Source organism: Gracilinanus agilis, chromosome 1, assembly GCF_016433145.1.
Source record: "Gracilinanus agilis isolate LMUSP501 chromosome 1, AgileGrace, whole genome shotgun sequence".
NCBI lineage: Eukaryota > Metazoa > Chordata > Mammalia > Didelphimorphia > Didelphidae > Gracilinanus > Gracilinanus agilis.
The window spans coordinates 681,086,079-681,112,999 of NC_058130.1; the positions used below are offsets into that span (position 1 = coordinate 681,086,079).

Here is a 26,921-nt window from a genome sequence, read left to right on the forward strand (position 1 = left end):
TTTCTCCTAAAAATATAATACCTATAGAAATTAATTAATGCAAACATGCATTCATTTAAAACAGTTTCTTAATTCCATTTCTGTGAATAAAAGTCCTATTTTTACACAATATGTTTTTAGTGGAAATTCCAATTTTATGAAATAAAAGTATCTTATTATGAAGATGATTTGAATAAGGCTTACAAATCTTTTGTGTGTGTTGTGATGGTGGTTTTTTTGGGGTCTTGATTCATTAATAAAGAAGAAAAGGAGACATAGTATGTCACATTACATTACCTCATGCTATTGTTCAACTAGAATATATTCTTTTTTCCCCATGAAAATTACTAAGGTAAATTATTTCCATTCTCACTTTTCCCCACTAGGAAATACACTTTTACATAATGACCTGCTGCTCTAAACTCATCACATAAAAATGAGATTTTTCTGGAATGGAAAAAATTGCTTTTTAATTTGCTTGGGAAATAGATGTGGGAGGAATGGGTTGGAGAACAAGAGAATAGATACAGAAGAAAGAAGTACACCTGTAATGTGGTGAAACCAATTCAACTAAGGTCTTGTAACCTTCCAGGCATATGAGATCCTAGATATTCCTAGAGTTATGGGACAGCAGCATGATGGAGACAGCTGGAAAGGGCTGCTGGTAGTTATATCATCTTATAAACATTTATACCTAAGAAATACACATGCTGCGTATCAGGGCTTGCCTTTATTATTTTATTGGTTGTCTATACTCAAGAAAGTGATGGAGAAAATGTTAATAACAGATTAAAATTTAAAATATGTCAGGTATAACTCTCTGAGAGGCCACTGTTAGACATTTACCATCACACTGCTGGGAGAATTGGATCTTTAGAGCTGGTCATATAGAATTGGCAGCATGAAGTTCCATTTACACAGCCAAAGAAGAGATTTCTGAAGGGAATGGGGTAGGAATCTGCTTTACCCAAAATTATCAGAATTGGCTGTGTGGACAAAAAGTTACAACCTTCCATTTATTTCCCTTTGATTTCTTTGTCTATGTTTGTTTGCCTGTTGTCTTCCCCATTAGACAACAAGATGCTTGAAAGCAGGGACTGTCTTCTGCTACTTTTTTGGTATCCTATGAGCATAGCATAAATGCTTATTGATGGACCAATGGATTGTAGAGTTTCAACTCAGAGTTTCCTTTTCCAGAGTATATTAAAATCAATTAACCCATGGATAATTACAGGGAAAGTTGGGGGTTTCCAATCCTGTACATGTGTTACTCCCCTGAAGAAATCGCAAGCGTCTTTCATATCATACTTGACACTATTAAAAAAATAAACTAATAAACCTCCATGTATTTATTAAGCAACTACCATGTGCCAGGCCCTGGGTGGGGAGCAATTTACAAATATCTCATTTGATCTGCACAACTACCTTAGGATGTAAGTGCTATTATTATCCCCATTTTATAGTTGGGGAAGTTGAGCAAGGTGGAGGTTAAATGATTTCCCAGGGTCACATAGCTAGGAAGTCTGAGGCTATAATTAAATTCAGACTTTCCTAACTCCAGGCCAAATGTTCAATCCATTGAGCCACCAATTAGATGTAATAAAAACCAAAAATTACTTTGATAATATATATTTTTTAATATTTTGTTTGTCTTGAATATGTAGTTCTTTATCAGGATTACACATTTAGATTTGGAAAGAACTTCATCTAATGTTCACATAGGAGAAATTACTTGCTCAGGATCAAATAACTATTAGATATCAAAAGTAGTATTTGAACTCGGATCTTCCTGAATTCAAATAATCCTTAACACCACTTTCATAGAGCTCAGGCTATTAAGTTGCACAGAGGATAGAGTCTGGGAGTCAAACTAGCTCTGTTGGAGCAGCCAGGTAGCACAATGGATAGAGTGTCATGCCTGGAGTTGGAAGGACCCAAGTTCAAATCAGGTTTCAGATACTTCCTAGCTGTGTGACCTGGGCAAGTCACTTAACTCTATTTGCCTAGCCCTTACCCTTCTGTCTTTGAGTAGTTATTAAGACAGAAAGTAAAGGATTAAAAAAAAGAGTAAGTTCAAGTTCAAATCTGGCTTTAGACATTTATGTAGTTGTGTAACCCTGGACAAATCACTTAATCTCTTCTTGCTTCAATTTCTTCAGCTATGAAATGGGGATCATAATAGCCCCTACTTCACAGGGACTTTGGTGAAGTCACAAGTGATGAAATAAATTGTTTGATAAACTCTCAGTGTTTAATAAATGCTTATTCCTTCCCTACATCCACATAACAAACAGGAAATAAAAAATTGGGTCATCTCCAGATACATTCCTTGCTTTTGAGTCTTAGAAGGACTAATCTAAAATATTTCTTGTTAAAAAGCAAAACAAACTATCATTTGTTTCCCAACTCTTTAGACACCCCCCAAGTGAAAATACAAATCTAATTTTAATATTCAGGAGACAAAGAATTCTTAATATTTTTAGCTGACTTGGATATGGAATTTTTCATCATCTATCTTGCCTTTTCTCTGCCTTACTACTGCTCAGGCATTTCAAGTTGGGAACTAAACATGAGTGAGGATTCCTCCTGCAGTTTTTGTGTTTGAGATGGCTTTAAGGGGAAACTCTGGGTCTACCATGAACTTGTTTGTGCATATGCATCTTGGTGTGATGGTCCTTAAACTGAGTGATGGATGGTTACTGTGGCAGCTGAGTAAGATGTACAGAATTGCTCAGCAGAGCTTAAACTAAATTCCTTGAGCTGGAAAGTCCCCTGCTGTTCTTCCCTGAGGTCTCTGCTCCCTCACAAGGGGGGGAGTACAGCAGATAATGGGCTCCCCTGGCTTCTCAGAGCTAAGCTTATCAGTAATGATCAGTGCCAAGGAGGAATCCTATTCCCTTAGATTGGGAGAGCTTATTTCCCTATTTCCCTTTCCCACAGAAGGTCATCAGACAGTGACTGCCCTGGTTAAGGAGTGGAAGGTATTCTAAGACTGAGTGAAAACCAAGAAAATAAAAGAAATATATATATATATATACACCCCCTAAATGACAGAGGGTTATTTTTGGTGAGAAAGAATTCTAGACCTAAGACATCATGGGAGTCAGAAAAATCTCAATGTTGACAATCCTTTCATTGCTGTAGACAGGGACTTGGTTTGTCTCTTATAATCTTAACTAACTGCCTAGGGCACCGAGGGATAAAATGAGTTGCTGAGGGTCATAGTCAGTATGGGTCAGAGACAGAATTTGAAACTGGATCCTTTTGACTCCCAGGCTTGGCTTCTTTCCACATGCTATGCCTCAAACATTTTGCTTAAATAAAAATTTGGTGAGGGAGAGGGTACACTGGATTTGACCCCTGTGGAAGAGGGACCTGGTGGAATGATGGTGGAATAGGGAAAGTTAAAATGAGTCATTCCCATTTTATTCCAACATAGATGCCACCCATTAATTAATTAACTTAATGAGAAATGATGCAGATCCAAAGAAAAATTATTTTTTTTCTCGTTATAGAGAATGACTACTTTTTGGGGGGAAAAATCAGCGATTCTTCAGTTACTATAGGTGCTATGATAAGAACCATCATTTCCTTCCATGGCCTTTAGTCCACTCATGATTTCAAAACATAAAAAGTAAAAGAGAAGCCAGAACAAAAGCAAGACTAGACCCTAGCACTGTCTTTATCCCCATGGACATTGACAACAATTTACGTTGGTAAAACAGAAGCGGCTACCGTGACCCCACTACCTTATGCTCCAGGCTGGAGTCTTTAAACATCAGTGAGAAAGGCTTGATATGCTCTCTTCTCAATTTATCGCCACTCCGTAAGTCGATGGTGTGCTCTATTCTCTTGTTAATTTCCTCAGGCCCAGACTGGACATGCAAAGCTTGTGCAAGATGGTTTGGAAGCAGATTTATTGAATTTCTTGTTAGGGCAGCCAGAGTCTAGGGGAAAGCACATGCACAAAGAATAAACCTGCTAGTCCCCTTTGGGTTAAAAAATAAAATAAAAATTTAAAAATGCAATGTTTTTAGATCATGTCGCATTGCAAACTGTAATAGCATTCCATGCAATTTTATTCAGTGAAACCTACGGGAAGTGGAAAGTCAGAAATCTTTTCAGAGAAACATTACATGCACAACAATTTGTTGTTTTTATGTCACATTTGAGAGAGGGCACTTCTCCCTCTGTGTAGGTGCACTGAATTCCTTTAGTTAAAGGTTTGTATGCTTGAAAACAGAATCATAGCATCACATACACCATGTTAGAGCTGGAAAGGACCTTAGAGATCATGTAGGCCAAAGGAATCTGTGGCCCAGACAGGGAAGAGGCTTGCCCAAGCCCATATCTGGGCCCGGTCTCTAAGAGGTCCCTTCTTTGGTATGAGAGAAAGAGGAAAAATAAAGCAAAGAACCAAACAAAGGCAAATTCCAAGAAGTCCACAGATGCGATCTGCTCCAACATGAAATCAGAGTTAGATTCTGCAGCTTCCTGTGGTCTTTCATTTGGCTGTGGGGGAGATAATTTTACAGAGCACCATGTTGCATTTTTTTTTCTAAGTGGAACTGGCTCTCATTTTTAGGCACCCTTTGGGGATAGATGGCCACAAAAATGTCAATGTACAGAGTTTGCATTTCTGCGGCACTTCACAGTTTAAAACAAACCCGTGAGGTAGGTAGTGCAAACATTCCTAACCTCATAAACTGAGGCTGGCCCAGAGGCACCTAGTTAGTACGTGGTAGAGCTGGGACTTGAACCCAAGTCTTCTGAATCTAAACCCCTTCCATGACATCAGGATAATTAATATCTAATATGCAATGTGTTCGAGTATGGAATTTTGCACAAAAGTCACTATACATTTATAGGCCCATAAAAATCTTGAGCATATCCTTTGAGGGAGGAAATATAAGGAAGTATTTTCCTGCCATTTTGGCATTTGTAGTTGAGATGGTATGATTGCTATGGTTGCTAATGGGGTACTAAAACTGATATAAGAATCAACATTGAGGGGGCACCTTCCATCCAAATAGGATAAATAGACAGCCATGGTTCCAGCCCATCTCAAAAAAAAAAAAAACAGACAAAAAGGACTATCTGGCCAAAATGGACTAGAGCAATCCAGAGATAAGAGAGCTTCTTCATTCCTGACGAGTTTTCCCTAATGGATGGGCATTTGGTACTTCAAATGCCAAGGGTGAGAGGGGAGGAGAAATAGACTTAAGTGGGATCACTGCATGCCCCACCTGCTCCTTTCTCATTTGGCACTCTGTTCAAGGGTACAAATTATGTTGGACAAATTGTCAAGAGTGAGAGAATTTCAAAACTCGAATGTCTCAGTACCGTCGAAATCTTCATCCAACAGATGAAGGACCTGATAATTGAGTGACCCTCCCAAGGTCATACTGTTAAGAGTCAGAGTTGGTAGCCCTGTCTGTCCTCAGCTTTAGTGAGAAGACTCTCAGATAATCATAAAAATCCCAGTTGAAAGGGATCTTAGTGACCAGAGCCTCTACATTCACATTTTGAAAATGAGAAAATTGAGACTGGTTGCACGCGAGGTCACCCAGCCAGAGAGCGATAGAATTAGGAGTAGAACGCAGGTTTTGCACTTTCCAGTCCCATATTCTTTCATCATCTTTAAGCCAAAGTTCACACTGAACAAATGAGAGAATTTCACTTGGCTTTAGGCTCCTGTCTTTTTGCCTGGAAATATATTCAGTTATACTTTAATTTAGGAGCTCCAGTAGGGCTATTGTTATAGTATTATGCGGTTATAGATCCCAGAGAAAGGATCAGAGAGGCAATATTAGGATACTTTTCTCATTTTATAGAGGCAAAGGGAGATTAAATGACTTGCTCCAGGTCCTTTAGGTAATATGCATCGGAATTCCAGGACAATTTGAAGAAACCTTCCTATCTTTGGTCTAAAACTTACTGAGAGTTTTGATCATATTCAGGCAAAGCCTGTTCTTGGCCATTGAATTAGTGACATTTACCCTCCAAACAAAAGGAAAAAAAGCTGTGTTTCAGGGTGGTGGGCGAGAGGGGCATAGAGGCACATCTGAGAGGGACAGGAGGGCTTAGAAACAGAGGCAAGTCTTGGTAAACTGAAAAGATGGGTGCTACAGAGAGCATTCAATACTATTAGGAAAACCTCATTAGAAGCAAGGGATCAGCAACTTCTGTTCTTGTCTCATAGGTTTGTTGTTGATTGCTTGGGGAAAAGTCTTTCTGGAACATCAGGCAAGTGACTGAAGCTATTCTGCTCCCTTTGTTGGAGTATGAAGAAAGAGCATGCAGCTCTGATTGGGCTTTTAATGAAGTGGCTTACAGCTATGAAGATTCTGCTGGTATAGACTGTCACTTGCAGCTTTGGTGGCTAGCAGTAGGGCATGGAATTGAATATATACACCATATATATTCAAAACATAGATGTTTCCCCTTTCAAGTTTTCCTTCTGAAAAACAGAAATATATTGTTTTACGTTTTCAATTGCATGTTCTCACAGACTCACTCTGAGGCATATGATGGAAAGGATGATATGCCTCTGGGACCTTGAGAGTCTAGCACGGAATCCAGAGTAAGGACAAGTGCTCTGTGGCCAAGGGCTCTGTTCCCATTGGTTGCTATTGCTTCTGGCAATGGGCCAATGGAAATGCCCTGATTGAAGAGTTCCACCAAATGCTACTGGTTAGTTTGGCAATTGCTCATTTCAGGACAAATAATGGGACTTTCTTGTTAAATTTGGCAAAAGGTTCTTAGTTGAGGGCTATGAAAAACCCATGTTGTCAAAATTGCTAAGACAAATCAGAATGCCTTTCTTGATCTAATCATACCTGCCCTTTTGAGATTAGTGCCAGATATTTTGTCCAAGAAGTCAGCTCTCAATTATCTATGTGCAGACTATATACTATGGATTATCAGAGACATACATTGGTTCAAAAGTACTCCCCACCATTGGCTACTGGGTTCTTAGTTTTCTAATCCAACTTATTGGATCTATGCCAAAGGAAAGCAAAATCATGTTAACATTAGTTTAAGCGACACAGAGAAGAATGGCAGGACACAAAGTAATACCATAATATTTTCAAAGAAATCAGTAATTTATGTACCATTTGTGGCTTGGGATTATCCAGTGTCAATGATGCTCTTATTTTCTAGAGGTAATTGTGAGTTGACTATACATTCAGTTTTTTTAAAAAAATCCTTATCTTCTATCTTAGAATTGATACTAAGTATTAGTTCCAAGGCAGAAGAGTGGTAAGGGTTAGGCAACCACAGTTAAGTGATTTGCCCAGGGTCACACAAGTAGGAAGTTATCTGAGGTCAGATTTAAACCCAGAACCTCCTGTCTCCAGGTCTGGCTCTCTAGCCAACACTAGCTGCCTAACACATTCAGTTTTAACAAGGATAACTGAAGAAAAAAAGAATTAACAACTGTCTGTTAACTTCATTGGGGAGATTTCCAAATAGTATTTGGGATCATTTGTATTTTTCTTTATTTATTCTGCTATACTCATCCTCGAATAAAATTTCTAGCAGCAGCATTTGGCTTTATCTTCAACAGTTCACAGATATAAAATATTGAGTTAGTTCAGAAACATGCTAGATAATAGCACCAGTTTTCCGATACTATTTCCCACTGAAACTGACCTGTGAACTGTGAACATCCCTTCCATGACCAATTTACGTAATTGGCTCAGGAATGGGAAAATAAAAGAAATGGAAAGATGAAGATGGAAGGAAATGTCATGAAATATATATAAATATTTTTTCCAGAGAAATTCACACCTATACATGGAAAAAGAAGGGTTATGATAAATGGGGTTCATCAGAGTTTGGGACTGAGCTGGCCTCTCATATTTAAGGCACACAGCAAAAAATATTTACATTTAACATTTAAAATTTAGAGCTGAGAGGAACCTCAGAGATTAGCTAGCCCAACCCTGTCATTTTTCAATTAAGACACTGAGGATCATTGAGGTAATGGGCTTTCTTAAGGTCAAATGATGAGATGCAGAACTGAGATTCTCAAACACATTCTCAGATGCCAGAACTAGTGCTCTTTCCATTGCATTAATTTTGGCTTCTAATGACAGAGAATAGAAATTTGTAATTGTCTCCTAATGCAGACCTGCCCTTGGCACAACTTAAAAGAAAAAAAAAACATTCTTGAATCTTACTTTCTGAGCATAAAAATTTCTTCTAATGCTTGAGGCTTTAAGATAACCATCAGAAAATAAGATTATTATTAAAGATACTTATATTCCACATGTGTCTTTCAGAACTTCAAAAAAGGACTGTGGACATTGATGCATCTTGAAACTGTTTCATGCCTTTGTCTCTGGACTTTATGAGGTGTTCTGATCCTGAACTCTCTACCCTGTCCAATAATCATTCTCTGGTACAGATTTCTCTGAAGATGGGCATCTCTGCTCTCAAATGGGCTGTCCTTCAAGTAACAAAAGTATATCATAACTGGGCCCAGGACTCAAAGTCTTTCCAGATTTGTAGAGTTTGAATGAATTTGTGTCAGTACTAAGGTTTATAGCAATCTGACATTTATGACATCATTGATTTCATAGTTAGGACATGTTATGGATGTAGCTGAAGGGGCCAATTGTAACTTTTTAGTCTCCCTGTTTTATCTATAGAAAACTCACCTTCTGTACATGTCTTCTGGATATCATGGGTAATGACAGACTTTGACATGATCAAACCAGATCCTACTAGTGAGGAAATTTTTAGAAATTTTATCTGTATGTATTTTTGCTATTGAGTTTCAAGGAATCACTGAGTAAATTACTGCCTCATTACACTAATTATAGAATTAGTGAATCTGAGAACTGGAAAGGACCTCAAAGGTCATCTAGTCTAATATGAGCATCAACATAGGAGTCTTTTTTACAATAGCTGCAATGGGTAATTATTTGGGCTCTCCTTGAAGAGTTCCAAGGATTAGACATTCACTACTTTTGTGAAGTAGTTTATTCCAATAATGCATAATTCTAATTATTGGATAGGTCATCCTTATGGAAGCAAATAACCAGCCAGTGGTCCTCATGCTAATCTCAGAGACTAGACAGAATACTTTATTCCTTTTACAAAATGGAAACTCCTAAAATATTTGAAGACAGGCATGGCATTATAGAAATACTAATCACTTACTCTTCCCTCTTCCAAGATAATTCTTTTTAGTTCCTTCAGCAGTTCTTAATATGACACAGTTTCAAGGTGCAATCTTTTTGGTTACCCTCTGTTATACACTATTTAATATATTAATATCTCTATAAAAGTGTGGTATCCACAACTGGATAAAATATAAATGACAGCCAAATCACATCTGGGTTCTATTACATCCCAACTAAATAACAATAATAGTTAACATTTATGTAGCACCTATTATGTGCCAGACATTATGCTACAAGCTTTATGATTATCTCATTTGATCTCCAAAACAACCCTGGGAAGTGGGTGCTATTATCATTCCCATTTTACAGATGAGGAAACTGAGACAAATAGGGGTTAAGAGACTTGCACAGGGACACACAACTAATAGGTCAAATTTGAGGTCAAATTTGAACTCAGGTTTTCCTGTCTCCAGGCCTATCTGCTATATTACTTAACTGCCACCTAAAGCCATATAAATAAAAAGGACTAGAGCTAGGATTCAAAATCATGTCCTCTGATTCTGAGGACAATATCATTAGTTTCCATTGTCTTCACTCTGAGTCCAAAGTCATGCTGCCTTCAATGTTAAGAAATGTTAAACTCAAGGAGTCTACCAGTGCAGGAAGACTATACTGTTTTTCTACTGAGGTTTACTACTCCCATTTCCATTAGAATGTATTTCTTCTCAGTCCTTTGTACCTGATGAATTAATTATCCATAAATATACATGCAGACTGAATCTTTTCATTAACCAACTTGCTCACCATCCCATCTCATCCAAGGGCTGCCATTCTTTGTGCCAAATTACTGACCTTTCCTTAACTCTATTTCCAACATGAAGCTCTTCTAGGTCCAAAAACTCAGAAAAGGTTTACTGTTATATTCTATTCTGACTTGGAAAAAGGATGATTTCGGTACACAATCTTTCCAAAAAAACTTTCTGAATTAGGGAAAAAATACATGTTTTTGTACAAACTTGGCAAAAAATAAAATTTCATACAGTCTTGACAATGCCTTGCACCAAAGAAATCGAATACATGTTAAATTGAAAATCTTCCAGAACATGTCAACAGCCTGCTTAATCTAGGCTTTTCTTACTTTGTGCTTCAGTAAGAATATTTTCTACTCTTCTTCCCTCTCCCACTCCCCACCCAGTCATGCATTAATTCTTATGCCTCTGTGCATTTGCTTACATTATTCCCCGTCCAAAGATGTCTTCTTTCCCTCTCTTTATTTGTTGAATTCTTACCCAAAAGATGCATCCTCCTTGAAGTCTTCCCTGATTCCTCTATTGCTTTCTTGGATCTTAAACTTATTGAATTGCTTTGTATGATTTAAAGTACAAATCAAAGGCTACCTCATTCATGAAGGCATTCTTGGTTTCCCCCTATTGGTCATTGCCTTTCCCCTTACATAGTGGCGATTTTTATTAATTTTCAAGGCACATTTGATGTGGATTATTATATAACGTGGTTATTTATGTTTATAAATTATATCCTAAAGAGAGCAACTTGTAGTAACTACTCCAAGTAGAGACCTGTGAAAGCAAGAATTCTATTTTATCTAAATCTTTTATCTCCTCTATTCACCTTTCATAAGGATCTTAGATTTATTAACAAATAAATATTTGTTGACTTGAATTAGATTAAAAACCCAGGGTGTGTTGAAGAGGTCCATATAACCAATGAGTAGCTTCAAAGATAAAATAGGAGTAGAAAATATGCACAGAGAAATGTAGGTTAGGGAGAGACGATGGGTTAGCTCTAGGCAACCTGAATGTTTTTACTTTACTGGTATCTTCACCATGTCAGGAGAAATTGAAAACCAACTCAAGCACTTCACATGGACTTCTTGGGGTGAGCACATGGAAGGACACAGATGATAGTTTACAGGATGGTCAGATATGGATGGGTTGTAAATGCATTGTTGGAGGGAATTTCCACTGATGAGATCACAGATTCATTTGAGTATTCAAGTAGACATCATGTAAAAATAGATAGTAGCTGTTTGAACACCAAACTTTCTCTCTCACCTATCAAAGACAATCTGTAGGTAGGATTATCCTACACTTCTTATTGATAGCTGAACCTTACATCCCAGAATATATGAGGGTACGTTAAACTCACAGCAAGAATTTTTTTGACATTATGCTTCCCACCCACAGTCCAGGATAGTTTTTTCTTGCTTTGTTATTTTGACAAGATACAACATTAAAATAGCTATCACTAATATGGCACTTTTAAGTGTTTAAAGTGCTTTTACAAATATGATCTCATTTTATTTTCTCACCAATCAATCTTGAGAGGTAGATGATATCATCACCCCATTTTTACAAACTGAGGCAAACAGAGCTTAAAAGACTTTTCTAGAATTACAACCTAACTGTGTGCCTGAAATCTATTTCTGTGTGCCTGAAATCTATTTCAACTCAGATATTCCTAACTCCAGGTCTACTAATCTAGCCACCTTTGCCTCTCAAAACACTGCCTGCACTGCCTGCCTCCATGTTCTGGTGAATACCACTAATCACTGGAGGGGATATTGATGGCCAAAACCACAAGCTGTTTGTCCTGTATTAATTCAATTTTCTAAAAATACACAAAGTTGTCTTTTAAAAAAAATCATTGATTCCAAATAACCTGCTTGAAATGATGTAAGTCTTAGTTGGGTTAACCAAGTGACTTTTGTTTATTTGTTTTTAAACCTCTATCTTCTGATACTATTGATACTAAGGGTAATTGGGGTTAAGTGCCTTGCCCAGAGTCACACAGGTAAGAAGGGTCTGAGGCAGGTCCTTTCCATTCCAGCCCTGGTGCTATATCCACTGTGCTACCTAGCTGGCCCACCAAAAGACTTTTAGATACCAAGTGGTCCTATCTTTGCTTCAGCCTGGCAGACCAGTTTTCCTTTCAGCTTACCTTGTGCTCCCTGCTATGACTCTGCTTGATTTTACCACGCTCTTCAGAAACAAATCTGATCTGTAATCCAGGGAGCACTGAGACATTAAACTGCTTGCCCAGGATCACACAACTAGGTATTAGGAGCAGGATTTGAATTGAGACCTTCCAAACTTGTAGGCTGGTTCTCTGTCTGCCTCACCTAAGCTATGACCTTTGGGATGGGGAGAGGGGGAAATGGTCAGAAAGAATCCCTCCATCCCTAAACTCACAGAATGTAATTTTTGCTCCATTTGTCTTCCTAAATCCGGTGCTAGCCCTCTATCCACTGCACCAATCAACTGCTTAGTGTTCGATCTGCCTAGATATTAGCCAGGGTTTCCAAGTTTCTAGTAAAGAATAATTTGGTCTTGCCCAGGGTAACACAACTAGATATTAGGAGTAGGATTTGAATTGAGACCTTTCAGACAGGCTGGTTCTCTGTCTGCCTCACCTAAGCTATGACCTTTGGGATGGGGAGACCTTGGTCTAATTGGTCTAGCAATTTATTTGGTCTAATAATTGGTCTAATAATTTATTTTTCTGAGCCCACTACCAGTAATTTGTTTCCATGCCTTTTCACTGGATTCTCTCATATCTGGCATGTTCTCCTACTCAAAAATGTACCCCTCAGAACACCTGGCTTATTTTAAGACAGCTCAAGAGCTTCCCCCTCCAGAAGAACTTTCTTGGTCCCCCTAAATGCTAGTGCATTGATTTCTAAAATTGAGATACTGATCTGTATGTGTCTTGCATGTACTCATCTCTATTTATAGATAAGTATCTGTATGTATGAATCAATTTCTCTATTTATAAACATATATGTTATATTTCATATAGAATGCAAGCTTCTTGAGGACAAGAACTGTTCGATACCTACTCTTCAACTTCTAGAGAATTTTCTGGAATCCCTTGAAAGGTTGTATGACTTCCTGGGCTTCATAAAGTTAAGTATAGATCAAAGGTAGAACAGGGACAGCCTGTCCTTAGTATAACAGATTTATAATGGCTACTCTAAATAGTTTAACAGAAATTTCCTATTGTATATTCTTTATAAGTCATTTAGGGAAGTAAAAAGTGAATGGTAATAAATAAATGCTTTTTTAAATTTTTATTCCTCTGCCCCCATTCCTTTTAGGGTAAAAGTAGCCTTTAAGAGGAAATATTAGATTTCTGTCTCTGTCTCTCTTTCTCTTTGTCTCTGTCTTTCTCTGTTTTTTGTCTCTGTCTCTGATTCTCTCTCTCTCTCTCTCTCTCTCTCTAGATCCTTCCTTTTTAATCACCTCCCCCACTTGACACAAGATTTTCATATCTTTGACCATATTAACTGGCCAATGACCACATTTCCAGTTTCCTTTCTGTCTAGAACAAGAAAACAACTTCAGAGGGTGGAGTGAGGGGAATTCAAACAGGTTGTTTGCATTTATTAACAGTGATTTTAAAAAGTTTTCAATAACTCCTTTGTGGGTATTATATAAACATTGTTTGCAGGCTGTATAGATGCTGTAGGTCTGACTTTGATCTACATTTATAGCCCAAAACAATTTGCAAAAATATATTTGTCTCTATCCCTACCGCACTTTCTTTTATGTTGGAGACTTGGGGAACCCAAAGAATATTATTCACTGCTAACAGATCCAATTATCTGGTGTAATCCACTCAGAACTCCTGGAAAGGTTTCAAACCCACTTAACTTTGGGAACAAAGTGAAAAAAGCAGAGTACCTTTAATGACTGTTTCCTGGCTGAAATCTGTTAAGTGGTAAGTTATCTTTTGAGTCAGAGCTAACATTAGCCCTGGGGTTTTCAATGTCAGAAGGAGAAATGTTACAGGAAGATTTAAGATTTACTTCAGGGAAATTTCTGAACAAAGCATTCTAGGTTCCGGACCAGGAGTCTACAACTGTCCTGTCTAATCAACATCAAGCCTCTGGCCTCTCCTACAGTAATAGGAGATTTTTTGAATTTAGAAATAGCCCTTCAAAAATAAAATCTTTGATTCCCTACATTAAAAAAAATAAACAGAGATTCAAATGTTAAATGAGTTTGCTTGGAAAAAATAGCATTTCACCATCAGATAAGCATAATGGTATTTATTCCATGTATTAATGAAATAGGAAAATTTGTGTTCCACAGAACTCTGAGGGGTAAGTCTATTTGTTAGCAATTATTCTCTACTAGAAACTTGGAAATCCTGGCTAATACCTACGCAGATTGAACACTTAGCATCTGATTGGTGCAGTGGATAGAGGACTAGGATCGGATTTAGAAAGACCCAAGCTTAAATCCAGCCTTGATACAGATACTAACTAGCTATGTCATCTTGGGCAAGTGGCTTAACCTCTGTTTACCTCAGTATTCTTATATGTAAAATAGGGATAACAGCAAAATCTACCTCTCAGGTTGGTTGTGAGAATAAAATGAATTAATATTTATGAAGTTCTTTGCAAACCTTAAAACAGTATATAAATGCTACTTACATAATGTTGGATTTTTTTTGAAGACAGATATTTTTGGAGACTTTTGAAAACGTAAATAAATAATATACTTGTATGTATGCACACACGCACATACACACACTCTTTTCCCTGGATTTCAGTTAACTACCGTCAACCTCAAGTGCTGGAGGTCCATCCCATAGTGCTGGGGTAAAGATATCCTCTGGCAGTGATCCTTTCTGCTTCCACTTTCATATTTTTTGTTTAGTTGTTTTTTGGTGGGAGTAAGCTGATAAGAGGGCTAAGGACCATCAAACCCAGGGGCAGAAGCAGAGAGAGAGCACACATATATGTAGGTTCAATGAGTGTTCACTTATATCTGCAGTTTCAGCCATCCATGGTAGATTTTGGAAGGCATTCACCATAGATGTGGGGACCCTATTGAATGACTGAATGTGTATGTGTATCTCTCTCCCTCTCTCCCTTCCTCGCTCTCACTCTCACCTTCCCCCCTTCCTCTCTCTCTCTCTCTCTCTCTCTCTCTCTCTCTCTCTCTCTCTCTCTCTCTCTCTCTCTTTCTCTCTCCCCTTCTCTCTCTCCCTCTCTCTCTGCTCTCTGTCTCTCTCTCCTCTTCCCTTCTCTCTCTCCTTTTATCTCACCTTCTCTTTCTCCTTCTCTCTCTCCTTCTCTATCTCCTCTTTCTCCCTCTCCCTCCCCCCTCTTTCTTCTCTCTCCCCTTCTCTCTCTCTCCTCCTCTTTCTCCTTCTCTCTCTGTCTCTGTCTCTCTGTCTTTCTTTCTCTCTCTCTCCTAGCTTTCTTTTTTAATATGCTACTCTGCATAAGATGAAAGATACAGAGACTTAAATGACTTCAAATATGAACACTTTTTAGCTCTGACTCTGATACTTAAAATGTCTCTCCAAAAGTGACTTCTGAACATGGGGATATATGCTGAATCTTTTGAATCACTAAAAAAAGATTATGTAAGTAGCATATGTAGTAACTAGGATAAAGGCAAACAACTACAAATGGTGTATGACATTCAGGAGGGCAGGATGTGACTGGAGCTTAATGTCTCTGTATTTCACTAGGATGTCCTGCCTTTGGACTTATCCTGTCATTCAAATGGAATCATAGAAAGAGGTGTGTGCTTAGAGAACTCATAGTCCAACTTTTTTTTTAAGAAAAATAATTTGAAGGCAAGTATCTTGCTAAAAGTCAGGAGTAGTTATTGGCACACTTTGGATTGGAACCCAAGTCTTCTGATGTTCAGCCCAGAGCTCTTTCTGCTACAATACATTGCATCTCAAAAGTGTGCTTCCCCCCAATATTTGAACACAAATGATAAGGATTTGAAATCCAGAATATTAAAGAATATACCATCATTTAACAAATAATTCTCTAAGAAGTATGGTGATGTCATCCGAAGAGGGATTCTGGGAGAGAATTTTGATGCTAGTTATATTTTCCCCTCCAAAATATTAAAAATAAAATAAAGCATGCATCAAAATACTTATTATATATGACATTTAGAATACATTAAAAGTGACTTAATTTTCTTTCTTTAGTTCTAAAATTTCCTCAATTAGGGAAAGAGGCAGTTGATGGTATAGTGAATAGAATGCTGGGCCTGGAATCAGGAAATCTGAGTTCAAATTATGCTCCAGACACTTGCTAGCTTTGTGACCCTGGGTAAGTCAGTTAATTTCTGTTTGCCTCACATCAACTATAACATGAGGATAATAATTTATCTTTCATGGTTATTATGAGGATAAAATGAGATATTTGCTTAAAAAAGAAAATGTAGCACAGTGCCTGTCCTATAGTAGGTATAGCATAGATGCCCTATAAGTGATTATTTCTTTTTCTAACTATTCTTCCTTCTCATAATATTCCATACTTTCATATCCTTCAAATGCTATTTAAATGCTTATTTATTTCCCTTCCAACTTATTCCTCATTCTGATAATATTCCATATTTCATATCCCCCAAATAAGCTTTTGTGGATGCTACCATTACAGTCATCATTATTATCAGGCATTAATAATCAATTCATATTACTTAATATTAAAATAATATTTCAAAAATTGAATTTTCATCTTTTTTACAGAATTTAGCTATAACTTGCCCTGGGAAAATTTATGTTATTGTTCTTTAATATTTAATATTCCATATACTATTATTTTTATTAATGATAAGGTCATACTTCTATTTTGCTTTAAATTTTTCAAAGTGATTACTTATAACCTCAACACTCTATATTCAAATCAATTTGGGAAACACTGAATTACCAAATGGAACCCCCTGGACGTCAGTGATAGAAATGGGGCAGGGAAATGGTCAAATCTTGTTTTTTCATGGAAATATGGAAGACAGATCGTTAAATGCAGTGTTTGCTGGAGAAGGACAAGAAGGACCTGATCCCTTTAATAGAGAAAAATTCCTTTTAGGACTGGATCCTTCTTTAAGTTCCACCCTTCATGCCCCTCTCCACAAATTTCTCCATCCATTAAATCGTCTCCACTTTTCATTCTGCTCTGTTTTAGTGTTTATCACATCAGCAGGTGCTTCTAGACCCTATATATGTGAAGCAAATTTTTCCAATCTTAGGCTATTACACAGTCACAGCTGGCTTTTTAACACTCCATGGCACTTGTCTACACAGTAAGCGTGATGGAGAGGAAAACTTTCTGGACCAAATCACAAGCTGACCCAAGCATTAACAGAAACCAAAAGTAGGCAAGAGAGTCCAGCTCATCTGCTTTCCTCCTAACACAAAGCTCTGTAACAGAAGCAAAAGGTCATCTCAAGAATTGAAATCATGGGTCTGAGCATAGGCTTCAGCTTTTCATCACAAATAGGAATAACTTTAATTATTATCTGAAAGTTTAGAACAGATGTGGTAAGATATTTTTAAATAGTTCAGGTCATACTCTAGTTTAATTTGTAGTCAAACTCCCCTAGCAGAATCAGATTAAAATGTAATTGAGAATAATTAAACAAAATAAATAAAAATATACCATATCATAAATAATGTTAATTTGTAGTTTTTAAAGTTAGTATGTGGCCAGTGATGATCCCTTTCTATTTGAAATTAATTGCTGAATGAGTTACTCTCATCCACTAAAGTTGTTTTCTGAGAAAAAAACGTTCTGATTTCATAATAGTTTTTTGTCTAAGATTCATTAGTACTTTGATTTTTTCAATTGCATTGCAAATTATATTTGATTTGTTAAAAATGATATATGATTTGTAAATTTTATAATCACAGGAATTCAGAGATAAGCCAGTTAGTTAGATCAACCTGTGAATGCATGGAAATCCCTTCTATGACTTTCTGCTAAGTGGTCACTCAGCCTCTTCTGGAATAGGGGGAAAGAAGAGTGGGGTAAATGCTTCTAAAGTGCTTCTATGTGCTAAGAGCTTAGTAACCTTGGGGGATAGATACTATTATTATCTCCATTTGACACTTAAGAAAACTGAGGCAAACAGAGGATAATTGAACTAAGGTCCCACAGCTAGTAAATACCTAAGAATTCAGGTGTTCCTGACTCCAAGTCCAGTGATTTTTCCCTTTGTGTCACCAAGTTGCCCTAATGTTGAGAGAACTGGCTCTAAGTATTAGGAAAAAAAATTTTTTTCATCAGCATCACTCTGTCTCTACATTTTAAAAGTCCTTTCTTGTTTAATTGTGGGGTTTTTTTGTTGTTATTTTCTCTTTTGGGCAAGCAGAGCAAGCATAAAGGTTTTCCCTGTGACAGTTTTTCAAATATTTTAATTGGGTTATCAATGTCTTATCTATTCTTTCTGTCTTGTTATCCTGTCTCTCACCTTTTCTCTATTTTCTAAGGCTATTCAATTGTCTTATATTATGGTCTCTAGTTTGCCTTGCCATCTTAGCCACCAATTTCTGTTTTAGACATTTCCATTTGTTAGGAAGGTTTTCTTTACTTAGGCTACGGATCTTTCCTTGGGCAACTTACAAATCAAAGTACAGTACAGTAGCTTGCTTTTGCATTAGATGTATCTGTGTCCATTTTATCTCAGTAGGAAATGTGTCATATGATACCAATTTACCTTTCACTTTTAAATATGTAATTAGAGTTTATAGCACAGGTAGAAAGGATGATAGTCTAAGGTAGCTGTGAGTATGTTAAGTTTATAAATATATATTAAAGGAGCAGAGGAAAATTAGGGAAGTGTTTAAACTATGTATTTCTCTGACAAGTGAATTGCACATAAAAATGTTAGAGTATAGGGTTGATGGTGATGATGATGGCAATGATGACAAGTATGATAAAGATTATTGCAGGATCACAATAATGTGTGACAGAAATGAGGCTTTTGCAGTGCTCAGTTGGTAGCCTTTCTTTTTCCTCCACAATTTCCACTTAAATTATTAAGAAGAATACTTGAGATATACTGAAAGGTATATAGTCATAAAATTATAGGAAGCATTTAAATAATACTCTAAAATTTGCAAAATTGTTTACAAGTATTGATTATTTTCAGTTAAAATGCTGTTTATAAGTATTATCTCTGAGGATGAGTGGCTCAAAAATTTAGTGAAGATTAGAGAGAAATAATGGGGGGGGAGCCTGATATTGGGTTCATATTGCTACCTATAGGATGGGAAAAGTCTATGAAGCTTAAGTTCGGTTTACTTGGGGGAAATAACACCAACAAATTAGAGAAACTTGGAACCTCTTTTTGAATCATCTGAGAAGTCATAGGGCCAAAACAGTTGGTATCATCATAAAAACTGATAGAAGAATAGAATGAAAAAAGTTACTTTGTGCTGTCCCCTTTCCTCACTCTCTTTTAAGTAGGAGAAAACAGCAGGTAGAGTTTGTGATAAGAATAGGCATAAATGCTCTTCTAGAAAACAATGCCTTAGCTACTTGAAGATGACTATTAAGCATTTGGTATTCAGAATTTTATTCTGGGAATTTACATACAGCTTTGAGATGTTTGTTCATTCCAAGGTCTCTGTTTTGTTTTTGCGCTTTTAATAAAACTTTTCTCTGTGATATTATGAACCATGTACTTGGAAAGGTAGTGTCAGGCTCAGTGAACAGAACACCCAGATTCCCAGATTTTCAGCGTGAGGACCAAAAGCTAAGAGAAATGAGAAGTCTTCAAAATACAAAATACTCTTCCATTCTTCATATCATGAGAACCTGAAACACACGATTACATATAGACCTCTATCTCTAAATGCTCCTGCATAAACATGAACTGAAGCTATCTAAGTCTCCTGAATTTCTGTCTAATGCAATAAAAAGTTAATTTATTGCCCAAATTAAGTTTCTCTCTCTCTCTCTTTCTCTACCTTTGTCTCCCTCCCTCCTCCCTCCCCTTGTCTTATTACTTCTTCCTTCCCTTCCTTCTCTCTCAGTCAGTGGAGATGCAATATACTTCTGAATTATCTAAATGTTAGGAAATTTCTCTCACATCAAGCCTAAATTTGCTGCTTTGCAACTTTTGGCCATTAAGTTTCTTTCCTTCTGAGACCATGTAGAGCAAGTCTAAACCCTCTACTAAATGGCAATCCTTTAAATACTTATCACTTCTCTCCCAACTCTTCTTGTTTGCAGGTCTCCCAATTCCTTCAACCATCCTATATATGGTTGTATCTAGCAGCTCTTCTCTAACCTGGTTGACCTCCTCTTGACACTATTCACCTCATTAATAACTATTCCTTTGTGTGTACATTGCATACTTTGTTTAAGAAATGCTTTATCTATCTATCTATCTATCTATCTATCTATCTATCTATCTATCTATCTATCCATCTATCTATCCATCTATATATTACTACTTCATAACATGAGCTGTGGCAACAAAAGTCTAAAACAATGGATTGGTCCAAATTGAAAAAAAAAAAAGCAAACAGCCATTAACAGTTAATTGCCATCTGAGTATTTCATATTTTTATTTCCAGCTTCTCAGAGTGAGTGGATTTTTGAGTAAAATGAGTAGAGATTTTGGCATTATATAGACTCAGCCATGCTATACTATAGTTCTTTTTTGGTTTATTTCAAATTTAAAAAACCCACATCTAGGTCATGAGGAATGAAATTCATGACTGTTTACCTAATCTTATGACAAACTTGGAATGTTCCCAGTTACTTCTAAGATTTTATTACTTTTTAAAAGACAGTTATATATATTGCACCTTTTTGAAGGTCATATTTTAGAATGAATTGAGTTATATGAATGCTAAAAAATTAGCTATGGAAAGAGAAAGCCAAGACATTAAATAAAAAATTGTGAGTGTATTTGTGTGTTCAACTCTGAAGAAAATTATTTTTTAGAATAAAACAAGTTGTTCTCTATTGTTTACCTCCATTTTGTTCTTTGTTGTTAGCACCAAGGTCAGCTAGACTAGACAATGAGATGGTGAGATGATTTAATTGGGCATACATGTTTGTGCATGTGTGTATGTGTAGAACAAAAGCCTCAAATGGTAAAAATCAAGGAAAAACAGTTTTGGGAACAATAACCTAGAGCAAAAAAAACAGAGACTTTGTCTTCACTGAATAATCAGCATTCAGACCTGAGGTAACACTTTGCAAAGAACACTGGGAGAGATTTCTCAGTCAGCAAATCATGCACACACAGTCATTTCTCTCATATCTCATATCAAATCAGCTTCTAGCACCAAGGCAAAATGTACCATAAAGAGCTCCAAGAAGGGAGAGAAATTACCTTTTAAAGAAAACAAGGGGGGTGATATGAGGGTTTAAACACTCTGGAGTAGACAGTAAATATCACAACAAAGTAATAGAAGCATAAACACTGCATTTTGGTCAAGTGTAACCATCAGCTTCTTCAAGCTAAGCTTGTATTATACATTATGCCAGCACCGCTCTTTTATAGACAAATAAAAGGCCTTAGCCAGGCCTTGTCTCATTGTGATCCATCAATCTTTCAGATGCAGAAGAAAGAGAGGTAACGTAACACTGAGGATTTTAACCTTTTCCATGTTTAATTTCTCTAGGCAGGCAGATCTCACAACTCCATGGCAAGACAAAATTTTCAAATCTAGGATTTTTTCTTTTTGTCATTTTAACTATAATGATGTCTTTAAAGCAGCCTGATTTCATTTCTTTTCTTCAATTACCAATTATCATTTCCAGTTTATGCTTGGCTAGCCAGGATTCCAGAAATTGCTCGTTAGGCAACCATTATCGTAGATCTGACTTTCCTTTTTCTCTTTTGAAAGCATATAAGAGGAGAAGAATAATGAGGCTACGCTGGAAAATGTATATTATTCCTGAAACCTAGTGCATCATTCTCTTTAATTTTTCTATATCCAACATAACAATAGCCCCCTTGACCTTGGGGAAAAAAAAAACAAAACACTCAGGAATTTTATTGTGTTACCACTTAAAAGGTTACTTCTAAAGCCTGGGACTTTTCCTTTGTCAATTTAGTATCATCAATTCTACCTTTTTAGATAATTAAGGATTTTTTACATACATACAAATACACATGTATGCTTATAGGGATATGTATGTATGTGTATATGTATAGAAAAGATAGCATCACATTGCATAGCATTAAAATTTTAGTTGGTCTCAAAAAGAAATGAAGAAGAAGAAGAAAGAAATCTACAACACCAAAGCAAAAACCCTCTGATATTTTCTGGAACGGATACATAGGTTAATTCTTTCCTAAGGAGATATGTTTAATCAGTAGAAGTAAAATGCATATTAGAGAAAAAGGTTAAAGATGAATTTGTTTCCTCTGAGTCTTCCATTATTGAGATGCATTCAGGCATGCTTTTATAGTTAATGACATTAAGGAAAGTTTGACTTACATTCTGTTTCCCCACAATGTTATCAAATGGGAGTTCAGGGCTCCAGGATCCTTCTGTGAATGTGGCCCCGCTGTTTCTCCTATCAGAGGAGCTGACCGACTCCTTGACAATGTCTTCTGGCAAAGTCAAGAGACTTTCCTCAGGCTGCTTTATTAAATAGGTCTCTATGTTATGCTTTCTCAAGAATTCATTTCGTTCTTTACCGTGTCCTTCTTCAACATTATAATCGCCATTGAGGCAGTCCAACGTAGCTTTGGAGATATGAATCCTCCTGCATGTACAAAACACAAGTCAATGGACATTCTTGGTAAATGCTTTCTTGTCCCCCCATGGCAGAAATATTAGCTTTGCACACATTTGATTTTATTATTTTTTCCACTCAAATACAACATTTATATTGGTTGCGGGGTACTATGAAGGCACTCAATCAAGAAATAACAATATCTAATATTTACATTGCACCTTAAAGTTTACAAAGCCATTTCCAAATAGTTTATTTTGTCCTCAAAACAACATTGGGAGATAGGTGCTATAATTATACCCATTTTGCTGATAAGGCAAGTGAGGGAATGAGAGATTTAATGACTTGTTCAGTCATACAGTCAGTAAGTATCTGAAACCAGATTAGAACTCAGGTCTTCTTGACTACAAGGCCACAATTCTATCCAATATTCCATCTTAATCCATTTTCTTTCAGGGCCAAACCAATAACTAATATGTAATCAACTACCACAGACAGCATGAAGGCATCTAAATAAATTGATGCATAGTTTAAATCATTTTCCAATGGGATTTAAAATATTCTTGTGTATATTCTAGAATTATTTCTTAACTTTGGATGATATTTTTATCTTTAAAATTTATTGGGCAAATAATTGTGCAAGTTATCATCACTTTTCTTGTAGCCACATTGCCATAGGGTGCAAGATAATAATCTTTCTCATGTAAAAACTGTAGCTTTTTATAAATGCAGGGAGCTGTTTTACTTGTTTTATATGCTAAATAAATATGATCAAAATGCACCAACTTCTTCACAGATGTTCTTCTTCTATGAAAAGCACAATATACAAGGGCCCCTAGTGATGGGGGAAAAAATCATGCGAATGAGTCTAGCTGGTAGAGAGATAAAGAGGAGGCATTCTCAGATAGTGGATAGCCCGTGGTTCTTTAGAGCAAAGAAACTTCTTAAATTAAATTGATTATAATAAACTTATGTATGTATATAATTAGAGTATAAAGTGATAAAATAGATTAAAATATACAGTTTTTATGCATTCATGACTTTTTTTAGTTTTCTTTACATACATACATATATATATATATATATATATATATACATACAGTCTGCAATTTTCAGCAGCACATCAAAATCTCCAAAAATTCCCATTTAATTATCAATGGCCAACATGTGAATGATTAAAACCATGAATGTAAAACTCACAAATGTCAAGGAATGAATATGTATGTCTGTATGCTATAAAATGTATAATGCACATAATATTATACACACATATATGTATAACAAATAGCCAGGTCATTTTCTACTCCGTTCAGAAAAATGTTGCCTAAAAATAGCCAGAATCCTTTGCTACAAAATTTAACTTTGAAATTGGGATCTTGAGAATGTTAGACACACCATAGTTTTAGAGCCTCTGATTTTATAGCAATATGAGTGAGTTGGAAAATCTAAAAGCATTTCCCTATCAAAATACTTAAATGGATATTGATTATAATTTCAGAAGGAGAGACTGTCATAAGTAAAGGTGAAGGTATCTTTTACCATAGGAAATATAATATTGATTCAGAAGATGCAAATATTTCCTCATGGAACTGACAGGAGACTAATAAAGCAGAGAGTCAAGAGAAAATGCCAGTCTTAATGTCAAACATTGGTTGGTATTTCATTTTTATTTTCATCATTAATTTAGAAGAATGTCAGGCTTTTTTGTAAACATTTGTGGCTCTTTTTTCAGGCTACTTTCCCCGTGAGAAGAATCAAACCCCTCATCACTCAATGATGATTTTATTTTGGGCATAGACCTCAGAATGGAACATGTGGCATTATCTTCATGGAATGTCATAAGACTTTTGTTATATACTAGAGCAACCAATAACTTAATTAGCTTTTTTTAGGCATCTACTACTTGTTGAGCGTACAAACACACACACACAAAAAAAAACAACCCCAACTCTGAAGTAATTTATTAGGGTATACAATATGTGTAAATAGGGGTATGCTGGTAAATGTTTAACAACCAACTCTTCAAGGAAAAATCATTCACAAACCCACTTAGAAGTTTATTTTGCATTATTGATGTTTTCTCCATCAACTTCTTAAATATAGAAATCAACAAAACAGTAAAGTTCAGCCCTGATTATAGCATTTGTAGATTTCTAAGGTGTAAATGTTCACTATATATAATCAAAGGTATAGACAGGAGAGATTAGGGGTAGCCTCAAAGGAAAGCATTCTATCCACTATGCCTCCTAGTTTTCTTAAGAGATGGAGTAGCATCAGACTGGCTAAAATGACAAAAGGGCAAAGTGATAAATGTTGGAGGAGCTGCAGAAAAAGGGGACACTAATACACTGTTGGTGGAGCTTTGGCTGATCCAACCATTTTGGAGACCAATTTGGACTTATTGCCAAAGAGTTATAAAACTGTGTATTACTGGGTTTGTTTTTCAAGGATCTCAGGGAAAGAGAAAAAGAACTCACATATTCCAAAATATTTATAGCAGCTCTGTTTGAGGTAGCAAAGAATTGGAGACTGAGGAGATGCCCATCATTTAAGGAAAGGCTGAACAAATGGTGGTATATGATTGTGATGGAATACTACTATGCCATAAAAAATGATAAACAGACGGAAAAAAAAAACAACTTCGAAAAAAACTACATAAGAGAAAAACTGTGAAATGAGTAGAACCAGGAGAACAATATACACATTACAGAATTAATCTTGGGGGTGGGGGGTAAGGGAAATGGTGACTGTTACCTCCAGAAAGTGAATAGGAAGGTAAAATATGAAAGACTTAATTTTTATTTACATTTTGGCTGCCTTGATGATATCTTTTATAATGTAGTGAGAGTGCGGAAGGACTGGGACACTAGTGGGCTGGAATTATAATATAGATACGGGAAAAAAATAAGCTAAACATATAGGAGATTTGTGATTTCATTTATGTGCTATCTTCTTTTTCTTTATATATGAAAATGTTTGCTTTATTTGGATAACATTTGGAAAAAAACCCTAAAAAACCAAAAGTGATTTCACCAGGAATGAGAAAAAGGTAAGATCAGGGTTCTTGATGGAGTTAGATCACAGTTCATTGGGAAAGAAAGGCAGGGCATATTTAGAGAAAAATGAGCAGCCTAGTTTGGCATTTCTCAGATTCTTCATTTTATAATATTTATCTAGCTTTGGTAATGTCACCATTTGCCTGGTAGCTGAGTCACAATGCATATAGTACTTGGACTCAGGAGACCGGAAGTTAAATCTGGCCTCAGACACTTACTAGCTATGTAACCCAGGAGAAGTGTAACCTTAGACAAGTGACTTAACTTTTCTGGCTCAGGTTTCTATAATAAGAATAAGAATAAAATGAGAATATGAATAGCACCTACCTTTCAGAACTGTTGTGAGGATAACATGATATAATCTTTATTTAATTATTATCATTTTAAAATTAATTAAACTTTCCAAAAACTTTAAAGTGCTACATAAATGGTAATGACAAGACCAAAACTGTTAATTATACATTTATTCATTTTTCAATTATACATTTTTTGCTCTTCCTCCCACTTTCCTTCCCACTAAAAAAATCCTCTTCCCAAATACTAACAAACATACATGTTTGTATTTACTATGCTGTCTATAGCATTCTATACACAGTAAGAACTTAATACATTTTCGTTTAGTTGTATTGATTTGAATTTGGTGGAATATCTTATTCAATAGGATTCAATTCAATGCAATTTAGTTAAGGCAATATTTATTAAGCACTATATTCTAGCCATAGGGGATATGAAAACAAGAATGAAAGCTAAATGACATGTAACATGAGTAAATATAAAACATATATCAAGCCATTTTCAGAGAGAAGAAAGCTGGAACAACTAGAATGGGGAAGGGTTGGACGAGAAAAATATTTTCTAATAAGGGGTATTTACAGTTAGCCTAGTAGAAGGGAGCTAGAGATTATAAAAAGTGGAGGGGAGGACGGAGGGCACTTAGCTTATTAATTCGTAAATAAAATATAAACAGTGGCCCACACACCCAAAAGTTTATTCTCTAATGATTTGATGCTTGTGGTATTATTCCCATCATCCTTGCCACCACTTCACTCCTCTAGAAGGTTTCATGAGGGTAGTGTGTCTTATTCTTTTTTGCATATCTTCTCTCACCTTGGCAGTACTTAGTATACTGCCTTGCCTATAGTGGTGACTCAATAAATATTTAATATATGAAATTGAATTTAAGTAGTCAAGAACTGAATAAATAAGCTCACACAATAAGACAAATTGTTAAATCTTTCAGACCACTTTGGTTCATTAGTATTTCCTATTTGG

The 26,921-nt window shown here is 36.1% G+C and overlaps 1 protein-coding gene across 1 annotated transcript in view; it reads right to left on the reverse strand.

Annotated features, from left to right (window-relative positions):
- The window catches only part of ADCY8 (adenylate cyclase 8), a 345,650-nt gene that overhangs the window by 112,912 nt on the left and 205,817 nt on the right, over positions 1–26,921 (reverse strand). Inside the window, exons 7-8 of the mRNA XM_044669210.1 lie at positions 22,353–22,623; positions 3,729–3,926 (exon numbers count right to left, since the gene is read on the reverse strand). Of these exons, the coding sequence (XP_044525145.1) occupies positions 3,729–3,926; positions 22,353–22,623 (469 nt within the window). The remainder of the gene's footprint in view (positions 1–3,728; positions 3,927–22,352; positions 22,624–26,921) is intronic.